Source organism: Macrotis lagotis, chromosome X (genome assembly GCF_037893015.1).
Source record: "Macrotis lagotis isolate mMagLag1 chromosome X, bilby.v1.9.chrom.fasta, whole genome shotgun sequence".
Lineage (NCBI taxonomy): Eukaryota > Metazoa > Chordata > Mammalia > Peramelemorphia > Peramelidae > Macrotis > Macrotis lagotis.
In genome coordinates, this window is record NC_133666.1 from 668,026,122 (window position 1) to 668,037,442 (window position 11,321).

The 11,321-nt window shown below is 39.6% G+C and overlaps 1 protein-coding gene across 3 annotated transcripts in view; it reads right to left on the reverse strand.

Moving 5' to 3' along the window:
* Positions 1–2,270, reverse strand: part of TCTN2 (tectonic family member 2) — a 39,785-nt gene extending 37,515 nt beyond the window's left edge. Inside the window, exons 1-3 of one of the 3 annotated variants that reach the window (XR_012472248.1) lie at positions 2,027–2,270; positions 565–672; positions 197–273 (exon numbers count right to left, since the gene is read on the reverse strand). Coding sequence is in view for 2 of the 3 variants with exons in the window: in XM_074205420.1 (XP_074061521.1) it covers positions 197–273; positions 565–672; positions 2,027–2,180 (339 nt within the window). In the remaining variant the exon portion in view is untranslated. Of the gene's footprint in view, positions 1–196; positions 274–564; positions 673–1,822; positions 1,898–2,026 lie in introns of those variants that run through there. The other 2 variants (XM_074205420.1, XM_074205421.1) reach the window with 2 other exon arrangements.
* Between the last annotated feature and the right edge of the window lie 9,051 nt (positions 2,271–11,321).

The window sequence follows — 11,321 nt, forward strand, 5'->3', positions numbered from 1 at the left end:
AGCACTGGGCCCTCAGTCAAGAAGACCTGAGTTCAGACACTTCCTAGATATGTGACCCTGGACAAGTCACTTCATCCTGTTGGTCTCAGTTTTCTCATCTATAAAATGAACTGGAGAAGAAAAGGGCAAATCCCTCCAGTATCTCTGCAAAGAAAACCCCAAATGGAAAAATGAGGAGATTTAACATTGAACATACCATATCAGAAGTCACAGTCAGAGTCCAATTGTCAGTTCTATTATTCTCCAATCCACAATCAGGAATGGGTATAATTCCTAAAAGAAAGGAGGTGAGAACAGAGACTGTTTTCAGAGTTTTATTTTTCCTACCCTTGTAGACTTAAGGAAAATTTTCTTTCTAAAGAATATAATCTTGCCTTACAACTGCCTCAGAAGCAGAAGGCAGCCCCTCCCCTCCCCTTTCCTCTTCTTCCCCCCATCCAAGCTGCCAGCTACCAGGATCAGAGACTCGAGAGCCCAAAGCTCTCCCCCCCAGGTGCACATTAGGCCTCCAGCCTTCTGGGTCTGCATGGGGTTTTCTCAAAACCAGCTGCTCAACCTCCTTACTCTGCTCACTGTCCCACACGGTAAGGGTCAAGCTCATGTTCTCGGTAAATCCAACCAAGTCTGCACTGACCGAAGTGTCAGACATTCGGATGAAAGGAGGGAGGAAAGCTGGCAAAGAGAAGAGTCAGGTGTTAATCCCTACACATAAGGATCACAAGGAGCCTCAGAAGATGAGATTTAGAGGATTAAGGAACCTCCTAAGTGTGTGCATGAAGGGTGGCAGGGTTAGGGTCAATGACATCAACAACAAACATTTATTAAATGCCTACTGCATACCAGACATGGGACTAAAGGAGGGCGGGGAGCAGGGATACTAAGAAAGGCAAAAGACGGTCCCTGCCCTCAAGGAGCTTACTGTCCAATGGGGAAAACAACAGGCAAACAATTTGGACATGGCAGATGCATAATGAATAGCTGGAAGTCACAGGCGGAAGGCACCGAGGGGGAAAGCCACTCAGTGGGTTATGGCTGCTGTTTCCCTTTGTTACAAAGCTGGGGGGAGGGGCTGGTTCTGTGATAGGACTGCCATGTCTTTCTCCAGCTTATTTTACAGATGAAGAAACTGAGGCACCCGGGGATAAGTGATTTGCCCAGGGTTACCCAGCTAGGAAGTATCTGAGGTTGAATTTGAACTTTGGTCCTCAATCTACTGTGGCACTAAGAATAACAATAATTATTATAACAACATAAATATAAATGTTATAATAATATAAATGTTGCAAATATAATAATATAAGTATTATAAATGTTATAAATATAATGTAAATGTTATGAATATAATATAAATATAAATATTATAATAATATAAATGCTATAATAGTATAATATAAATATAAATTTTATAATATAAATGTTATGAATATAAATGTTACAAAAATAACATAAATGTTATAAATATAATATAAATGTTACAAAAATATGTTATAAATATAATATAAATATGAATGTTATAAATGTCATAACATAAATGTTATAAATGTTATAAATATTATAATATAAATGCGAATGTTGGAAATGTTATAAATATAATAATAATATAAATGTTATAAATACAATATGTTATAAATATAATATAAATGTCATAAATATTATGATATAAACATAAATGTTATGAATATAATATAAATACAAATGTTATGAATAGTATAATATAAGTATAAATTTTATGAACATTATACTATAAATGTTATGAACATTATGATAATATAAATATAAGCGTTATGAATATTATAATATAAATGTTATAATAATCGCTAACATTTACACAGCGCCGGACAATCATTTCCTCATCCACACAACAACCCTAAGAGGGAGGGCCCAGGGGTTGGACGACTTGCCCCGGGTCACGCTGCGCAGGCCCCTCCCCTCGCTAGGCCCCGCCCCCGGACGAGGCCCCTCCCCTCGCTAGGCCCCGCCCCCGGACGAGGGCCCTCCCCTCTCCCGGCCCCGCCCCCCCGCTCACCCACGTCTCCCCACAAGGCCCCGGGCAAGCAGAGCGGGAACAGGAGCCGTAGCAGGAGACGCGGGGCTGGCGGCGGGCGGGGTCTGGCCGGGCCCATGGCTCCGGGCCCGTCTCCCCGCGCGGACGCTCGGCGGCCTGGCGCCGGTTGTGCCATCCCGGCAGGCGGCACGAGCTAGCTGCGGGAAGGAAAGAGCAGCCGCAGCTCCGAGACGGCCGCCGGCACCATCTTGTCAACGGAATGCCCCCGGCTATGGCAACCTCCAATCGGCTGCGGGCGGAGCGAGGAACAGCCCCGCGATTGGTCCAAAGCCACAGAAAGAACCCGCCTTCCTCCCACGCCCCTAGCGTCACTTCACGGCCCCGCCTCCCTCCTCCTTGGGACGCTCTGAGTGGTTGCGTGGTTTGATAGACAGGGCCTTGGCCTTGCCTTTGGTTTCAGATATTATTTTCAAAAATTAAGATTAAAATGGATTTTTAAAAAGCGCAAAGCAATTGAAAAAATTATTTTAAAAACTGTATAACTGCTCCATCTCTTCTTCCCTCTCGGATTCCCTGGGTTTTTCAAAGATTTAGCTATTTCAACCCTTTGAACCAGAGGATGATGATGATGATGATGATGATGATGATGATGATGATGATGTGTGTCATTCGTTCTCAAAGACCATAACATCATGGAAGTAACACCATATTGGTGTTACTTGGCCAAGGTCATACAGCCTGAATGACACTGGCAGATCTTAAACTCAGGACTTCCTAGGGCTAAAACCAGTTCTCTTTCCTCTCTCTGTGACTTAGTACAATACAAAGCAGAATAAAAGAACCTACTGTGTACCTAATTGTTCTAGGTACTGCAGATAAAAAGAAAAACAAAAAAATGGAATAACTCTTCTCTGAAATGTGAAAACTTTGAGCACTGCCCTTGGAATCAGGACAGGAGTTCAAATCTAGCCTCTGACACTTTCTAGTTGTGCGATTGCCCCAAATCCAGGGCCTTCTCCAGTCGTCCTGTTTCCTATTTGGCCACTGGACCTAGATGGCTCAAATCCAATTCATTTGCTTTTCATGACATCACCTCCCTGATGTCATGGTCTTTGAGAATGAAGGACAAACATTATTTTTGTTTGTTTTATCATCAACATCATCATCATCAACAACAAACTTGTAAAAGCTCTAAATAATGACTCTCTCCCTTTCATTTCTTTCAATATTAGGCAAAGGCAAGACATGCCATCTTGGTCACTGCATCAGAATGCAATTCTCCCCTGCCCAGCTGACACTTAGGTGGGCAACTGGAGAGTTGCTTCAGAAGGTTTGAGGAGGTATCAGGAAATAGTCTTTAAGCTGTGATGGGTAGCTATATTTGGCTCCACCATCTCTCACAAAGAGCTCATCTTGAGCATGGCCAAAACTAAAGAGTTTAGTTACAATAAAAATCCAATAATAAAAAAAATTCCTACAAATCAGTGACCATCTCCTAGAGCAGATTTTTCCCTCTAAACACACTGGTTGTAAGGGAAATTTGGCCTGAGATTGCCTTAGGATTATGACTGCTGTGACCTCTTTAGAATTTGAGTCAATGTTTAACTCCAATAGGGAGCATTCTCCAACTGAAGTCAACCAAGCAGAAATTCTGAAGGCGTCATTTGTTCAACTGGCTGAGACAAAGTGACTCCAGGACAAATGCCTCTTGAAGTGAAGTAGGGGAGCTAAAGTATCACTAAGTTTGGAATTCTATGGGACAATGAGGTGTGCAGTAGATGGAGCATCAGCCCTGAAGTTAGGACCCGAGTTCAAATTTGGCTTCAGACAAAATAATTACATAGCTGTGTGACGTTGGGAAAGTCATTTAACCCCATTGCCTAGCAAAAGTCAAAAAAAAAAAAAAGATTGGAATCCTAAGAGCAGGTCTAGAAACAACAATGGATACCAAGCTGGGGATTCCTACCTTTTTTTTTTTATACAGAAATCATCCTTTTTACTCCTTTGTCTTTCTGCCCTGGTAGAAGCATCCCAGGGAGGTGTGAAAGGATATTCTTCTCTGGGTAAGACAGAATCTTTGTTTTATCTTGATACAGGTAAAAGACAGGTTGACACATAAGGACCAACATCATCTATGATGCAAGTCTCCAGAGGAGAAAGTCCTTTAAAAAAAAGTTCCTTTAAGAGAACTGGACTTACAATGTCATTGATGTTGTGATGTCATTGATGTTGGAACTCCCAGTGAAGACATTCCCTCTTCCATATAGTCTCAGAGAGTTGTCTAGAATACTGAGAGGTTAAATGATTGGCCAGGGTCATACAGTCTGTATGTATCACTTGGAGTCTTAGACTATAGGATTTATGGCACTGAAGTGACTGGTATGGAGTCATGGAGCCAGTAAGGTCTTTTAGCTTCCAGTTGGAGGCCACCATCTCTCTGCTGCCCCTCAAAACTCCTTTAGCAATCATGCAATCAATAAACATCTATTAAGCACATACTATGGCTATACCTTGCCCTCATTTATAATCTAATGCAGTTTTAAAAAAACTAGAATTTTCATGATATCTTTTACTTATGCATCCAGGTATCCCCCTTTATTCCTCCCCCTTGTTTTTCTCAGAGTCATCCCTTTGAGAACCTTTTTTTTTTTAGATTTTTTTGAAATTTTGAATGAAATGTGAGAGGGTAAAAACAAGATTTGTAAATGGCATTTGTTGCTTTCTGATGTTGCAAAACATCTCTATATTTGGAATCTATTATACAATTGGGTTTTATAGCTCCTACTTCTGAGATCTATTACTATGGATCTACTTGGCTGGGGTCTCTTTTCAAGAATTTCTAAGACAAGAAGGAAAAAAATCAGAAAAACTGATATGCTGAAAAATATCAGAATCTGCAATATTCCACATCCATGGATTCCTCTCTGCTGAGGTGGAGGAAGGATCATCTCTCCTCTCCTCTTTGGAATCAAGAATTATAAAATTTTTTGTGATTTTTGCAAAATCCAGTTTCATTTGTTTTCTGGATATTATTGTTTCCACGAACAATGTTGTAGTTTTCTGGCTCTGTTTACAGCATTTCATCCTGCTTATTTCACCACATGTATATCCTTTCATATCTTTCTATGCTTCTCTGAATTCATCTTGTCATTTCCTACAGTATAGTAATTATATTCCCAGACTAGGTAATTTAACCAGGCCCCGACTAATGGAACTCTTTGTTTTTAATCTATGCTACCACAAAAAAAGGGATGCTAAAAATATTGTGGTGTATGGATCCTTCCTGTTTATCAATGATGTCTTTGGATCTAACTAGCAAGATAATCTCTGGGTCAAAGAATATGCACATTTTAGTCACTTTCTTTGCATAATTCTAGATGATTTTCCAGGATGTTTCTACCAATTCACAGTTCCATCAGCAATATATTCATGTGCCTAGCTTCCAGAACATCAATGATATCTATTTCTATATTTTGCCATTTTTAAGTGGAAGATGAAATTTCAGGGTGGGTGATTTTCATTTAGTTTATCAGTTATTTGGAGAATTCTTTCATCTACTTTTGAGAATAGTTTTATTTGAAGGATATACCTACATATCTTTTAAATACTTGTCTGTTGGGGAATCGTTTAACAATTTAAATTTGTCTCTATGAGAGAAAAGTATGCTTTATAGCCAGAGTCCAGAAGTGGAGTCAAAGGGGCAGCTAGATGGCACAGTGATTAGAGCTCGGGCTCTGGAGTCAGGAGGACCCGAGTTAAAATCCAACCTCAGACACTTAATAACTGCATAGCAGTGTGACCTTGGGCCGGTCACTTAACCCCCATTGCCTTAAATAAAATAAACAAAAGGCAGAACCTGGAGTCAGGAAAATCTACATTCAAATCTATTTAAATGACTGCATGAGCAAAACATTTTTTTTCCTCTGATATTTCATGACTAACAAAAGGGAATAAAAATTCCTACCTCGTGCTTTATTATGAGGTTCAAATGAATACCTTGTGCTAGGTATTAGGGATATAACAAAAAGGAAAGTCCTTGCCCTCAACATTCTCTTAAGGGGAAATAAAATAAAATGGATAACTGCAAATTTCAGCTGTTATCTTAAACAAAAAGCTAACAGGAAAAATTCATGAGAGCAGAATAAAATCATTTTCATTTTCTTCCTCTTAAGTTTAATAAGTTTTGCTGTTATCTAAAAGATTAAGTAAGTCCAAGATATATTGCTAATCTCTTCAACCACTAGCTAAAGCCTTTATATTCATTCAGTTGGTAGGGTAATGTACATAAGCAAATAGAAACACACCAAAAATGAAGGGCCTCCCATTTGGATATTATCAATTTTTATTTTCTTTATGTTCTAACTTGGAATTTCTAATGGAGCTAAGATTCTAAGAATATGCAATTGCTATATTTTAGATAAAAATCAGCAACTAAAAGGGTTCTATTGGAGGTAGGAGTGGGGATGAAGTGGGGTAAGACCTGTGATTTGATGGTTAGTTGAAAGGCCCCCACAAATACAGAGGCAACTAGTCTTTTACTCTTACCACAAGAGTTCTTTTTTTTTAAGTTTTTGCAAGACAAATGGGGTTAAGTGGCGTGCCCAAGGCCACACAGCTAGGTAATTATTAAGTGTCTGAGACCGGATTTGAACCCAGGTACTCCTGACTCCAAGGCCGGTGCTTTATCCACTGCGCCACCTAGCCGCCCCACCACAAGAATTCTTAACCTGGAGTCGGTTACTATTAAAAATTATTTTCTGAATTATTCCAATACAATTGGTTTCCTTTGAAATACACTATATTTTATTTACCTATTTAAGAACATTATTATGAACTATTCATATTTACCTATTTAAGACCATTATTATGAACTATTCATAGACTTCACCAGACTGCCAGAGGGGTCTGTTAAGAACCCCTATAAGACCTAAGAGTCATCTGAGATATGGAGCAATAAAGTGGTTTAACCCCAGGTCACATAGCATATACATACATGTGTTTAGTGTGTGTATGTGTGTGTGTGTGAGAGAGAGAGAGAAAGATCAAACTTGAACATACTATCTTCTAGACTTATTTACTATGGCAACACTAGTATCTTTCCAGAATTCTCTATATTGTCAAATTTCAGTTGCTAGTCCCCAAAAGAAAATAAAGGCTTTCAATGATCAAGGGAATCAATAGTTTTCTAATTTATATAATGGATCTTATTAAACACTCTTCTTTCTTCATCTATGTACGTCCTATATTGCTGCTGTTGCCAGTTTTACAAAAGTCCAGGACAGGAAATGAAACATAGGCTTAGCACTTCCAAGTTACTGGATACATGATTAATAACAGCATTAACAATAATACCAACTAGGGGTGGCTAGGTGGCACAGTGGATAAAGCACCGGCCCTGGAGTCAGGAGTACCTGGTTCAAATCCGGTCTCAGACACTTAATAATTACCTAGCTGTGTGGCCTTGGGCAAGCCACTTAACCCCATTTGCCTTGCAAAAAAAAAACCCAATAATACTAACTAGCATTTCTACAATGAGGCCATAAATAGGGTTAAGAGGATAGAATGATATCGGTATAAAGCACTTGGCTGGGGCAGCTAGGTGGCACAGTGAATAGAGCACCAGTCCTGAAGTCAGGAGGACCTGAGTTCAAATGCAGCCTCAGACACTTAATAATTACCTAGCTATGTGACCTTGGGTAAGTCACTTAACCCCACTGCCTTGCAAAAAGCAAAAAAGCAAAAAGGGGGAGGAAGCACTTGGCAAACCTTAAAGTTATATGTGATTACTGCTGTTATTATTTTTGGAATGCATTCTAGACCTGGGGGCCAAGCCTATACAAAGGCACAAAGATAGGTGATGGAATATGGTCTCTTATCTTCTGGATTTATTCTAGTTTTTCCTTCTCACAGCAATATTGATTATTTTGGGGTTTGCGAATGAAGATTTAAGCAGCTGGTTCAAAAAGTTCTTGATCCGTACACTAAGTGAAATTAATTCTTGACTTGATGTTACATTCCACATATCACCAAATACGTATCTGTGGGCTTAGCAGTCAAAATAAGGGTTATGTCCAGCTCCAATGAAATAGTCAGGTAGGAAGGAATCAAGCTAGAGATAGCTAGGGGGTAACCCTGCAGTCAGGAAGACCCAAGTTCAAATCTAGCCTCATATACTTATTAGCTCTGTGACCCTGAGCATGTCACTTAACCTGTCTGCCCCTTTCTAAAAAGGCGATTCTAATAGAACCATCTCCCAGGGTTGTTGTGATGATCAAATGATAATATTGTAAAATGCTTAGTACAGTGTCTGACCCAAAGTAGGGGTTTAATTAGTATTTCTTTCCTTCCTAATAGATATAATTATCTATTCTGAGTACAAAACAGATTCTTTGTGAGAGCTTAGGGGTGAAGAATGGGGAAAGATATTGACTAAAGAGGACAGGAAAGTTTCATGGAAGAAATGGCAACTGAATTAGAATGAAAAGGATGGGTAGGGGCAGTTAGGTGACACAGTAGATAGAGCATCAGCCTGGAGTCAGGAAGACCAGCGTTCAAATCTGACCTCAGACACTTAATAATTGCCTGTGTGACCTTGGGCAAGTCACTTAACCCCATTGTCTTGTCAAAAAAAAAGAAAAGAAAAAGATGGGTAGGAATTCAACAGGCAAAAAGGCATTACTGGCAAAGGTAATTGTGCAAAGTGGGGGAAAAGAGCTTTTCTTCCTCAGTGTCTACTTGGATCAATGAGCAGATGATGGGGAAGAAATAGCAGGAGATGAGACTAGAGAGGGAGGGTGGTGCCATATTGTAAAAGTCCTTGAATGTCAAGCAAAGGAGTTTGAAATGTACAGGGGACTCAATGGAGAACCATTAAGGATTTCAGGGAAGAGAGTAAGGATGATTAGGAAGTTTAATCTGGCAAATAGTCTAAAGGACAAATCATGGAGAGGGCAGAATGAAAGCAAGAAGATATATTAGAAGGTTATACTATAAGGAGGTCCTAATATCATGGTGACGTGTATAAAGCATGGACCCTGGAGTCAAGAGGATCCGAGTTCAAATCATATGACCTCTGACACATTAGTTGGGTGGTCCTAGGCAAGTCACTTCACCCTGTTTGCCTCAGTTTCCTCATCTGTAAAATAAGCTGGAGAAGGAAATGGCAAACCATTGCAGTATCTTTGCCAAGAAAACCGCAAAATGGAGTCACCGAAGAGTCGGACACAGCTAATCAACAAAAGCAAAGCAGCAGAGTAAGAAAGAGGTGGATGCAGCAAAATTAACAGATCTTGATGAAAAAATCACGTGAGAGGAGGAAAAAGAAGAGTCAAAGATTATCACCAGGGTTTTGAACCTGGGAGTCCAGTGGATTGTAATGCCACTAATAGAAGCAATAAAATTAAGAGGAAGAAAATATTTACAAAATATATTCAACACTCTGTTGTGTTGAATTTAACTGCTAAAAGGACATCCAAGTGAAGATACCCTATAGGCAGTTGGAGATAAATGACTACATTTCTTAAGATAAAAGATACAGTTTAGTATCATCTATGCAAAAGTGATGATGGGGGGTGGCTAGGTGGTGCAATGGATAGAACACCAGCCCTGGAGTCAGGAGTACCTGAGTTCCTATCTGACTAATAATTACCTAGTTGTGTGGCCTTGGACAAGTCATTTAACCCCATTTGCCTTGCAAAAAACTAAAAAAAAAAAAGTGATGATGGGTGAGAGAGGAGAAAATAAGTATGAGGATAGATTGCTGGGAAACACCTCCTATAGGGAAATAGCATGAGCCATACTGATTCTCTTGAATCCAGAAAGATAATGGTGGTCACCAATACCAGATGCTAGTGAGAAATCTAAGATAATGAAGGACTAGGAAAAAAATGCCATTGGATTTTGTGACTAGATCAATGATGAGAGTATTTTCAGTAGGGTAAGGCAAGAAAGGTAAATTTTAAGATGCTGGGGAAAGGCCTAATCAACCTCCCAAAGCTAAGAGAACTTTAAATATCTGGGCAATGACAGTTAAAAGCTTGAGCAAACAGTTCCTCCCAAAGAGACTAAATTTCTCTTATCAGCATTATTATCAGTGGGTTTTTTCCCCATGGAGTACAATTACTCCTTTCACATCCTGGGAGTTTGGGAAGTAGCTCCCCTGTGATGTGGAAAATCCAGGTAGAAATTTTTGATCCACCCTTTGTAACTGAGACGTCTTAATTTTTTTTCTTTTATGAGATGTTTACAGTACCCAATTGTAAAATTTGGATTGATATTATATAATACTATAGATATATTTTATGTATTTCTGAGTTTCTAAACTTTTTGTGTCACTTGCTGGTCTTCACTTGTCATTAGCAGTTTCCACAAAACTCCCCCAAATTTCTGATTTAATCTCTTATGCTGGGGCAGCTAGGTGGCACAGTGGATAGAGCACCGGCCCTGGAGTCAGGACTACCTGAGTTCAAATACAACCTCAGACACTTAACAATTACCTAGCTGTGTGGCCTTGGGCAAGCCACTTAACCCCACTGCCTTGCCAAAAAAAAAACCCCTTAAACCCTTAATCTCTTATGCCAACCCATGATGTCATCGAAACTGTGATGGGGAAAGTCATTGGTGGCAGGAGGGATAATTGTAAATCTCCCTGCTTATATGATCTGGTGAAGGGTTTCACAATCTAGAGCCTCCAACAAGCAATTAATTTATTTTCTTTTTAAATATCTCTAGAAACTGGAGCATCAAAGACTGACCAGACTACATTTGAAGGAGGAGAAAAATCAATTTGCTTTCCTAATGAAAAGAAAGTTAGCTCTGCAAATCAACCAACTGTCAGGTTCACGTCTTCCTGGGGCTGAGATAAACCAGAAATCTTCCTCCAATGCTAGGACTCTCCACTACTGGAAAGAAAAGCCTTAAAAATCTCAAATAGAAGTTGTGATGCCAAGATAATCACTAGCACTCCATCAAGCCTGAAAGGTTCCCTGGGAGTCAAACCTGTCCAAATTTCCAAAGCTAAAATGTTTGATTTGATGGGATTGATATTCTCTGCTGTTTTGACATAGCAGGCGTTCAACAAATATTTACTGAAGGAAACTGGTTAACAAGTTTTTACTCTATGGAGTTGTGTTCAGCACAAAGAATACAAATAAAGGCACAAACAGGGTCCCTTCCCCTCAAGGAGCTGAAGGAGACAATATACCAATGGTTAATAAGATTGACTTATTGATTGGTTGTCTTTTGTTCTTGAAGAGAACTAAAATGACATCCCTGTTAGTCATGATACAGTGTATCAGACTATGGCTGATGAAACCAA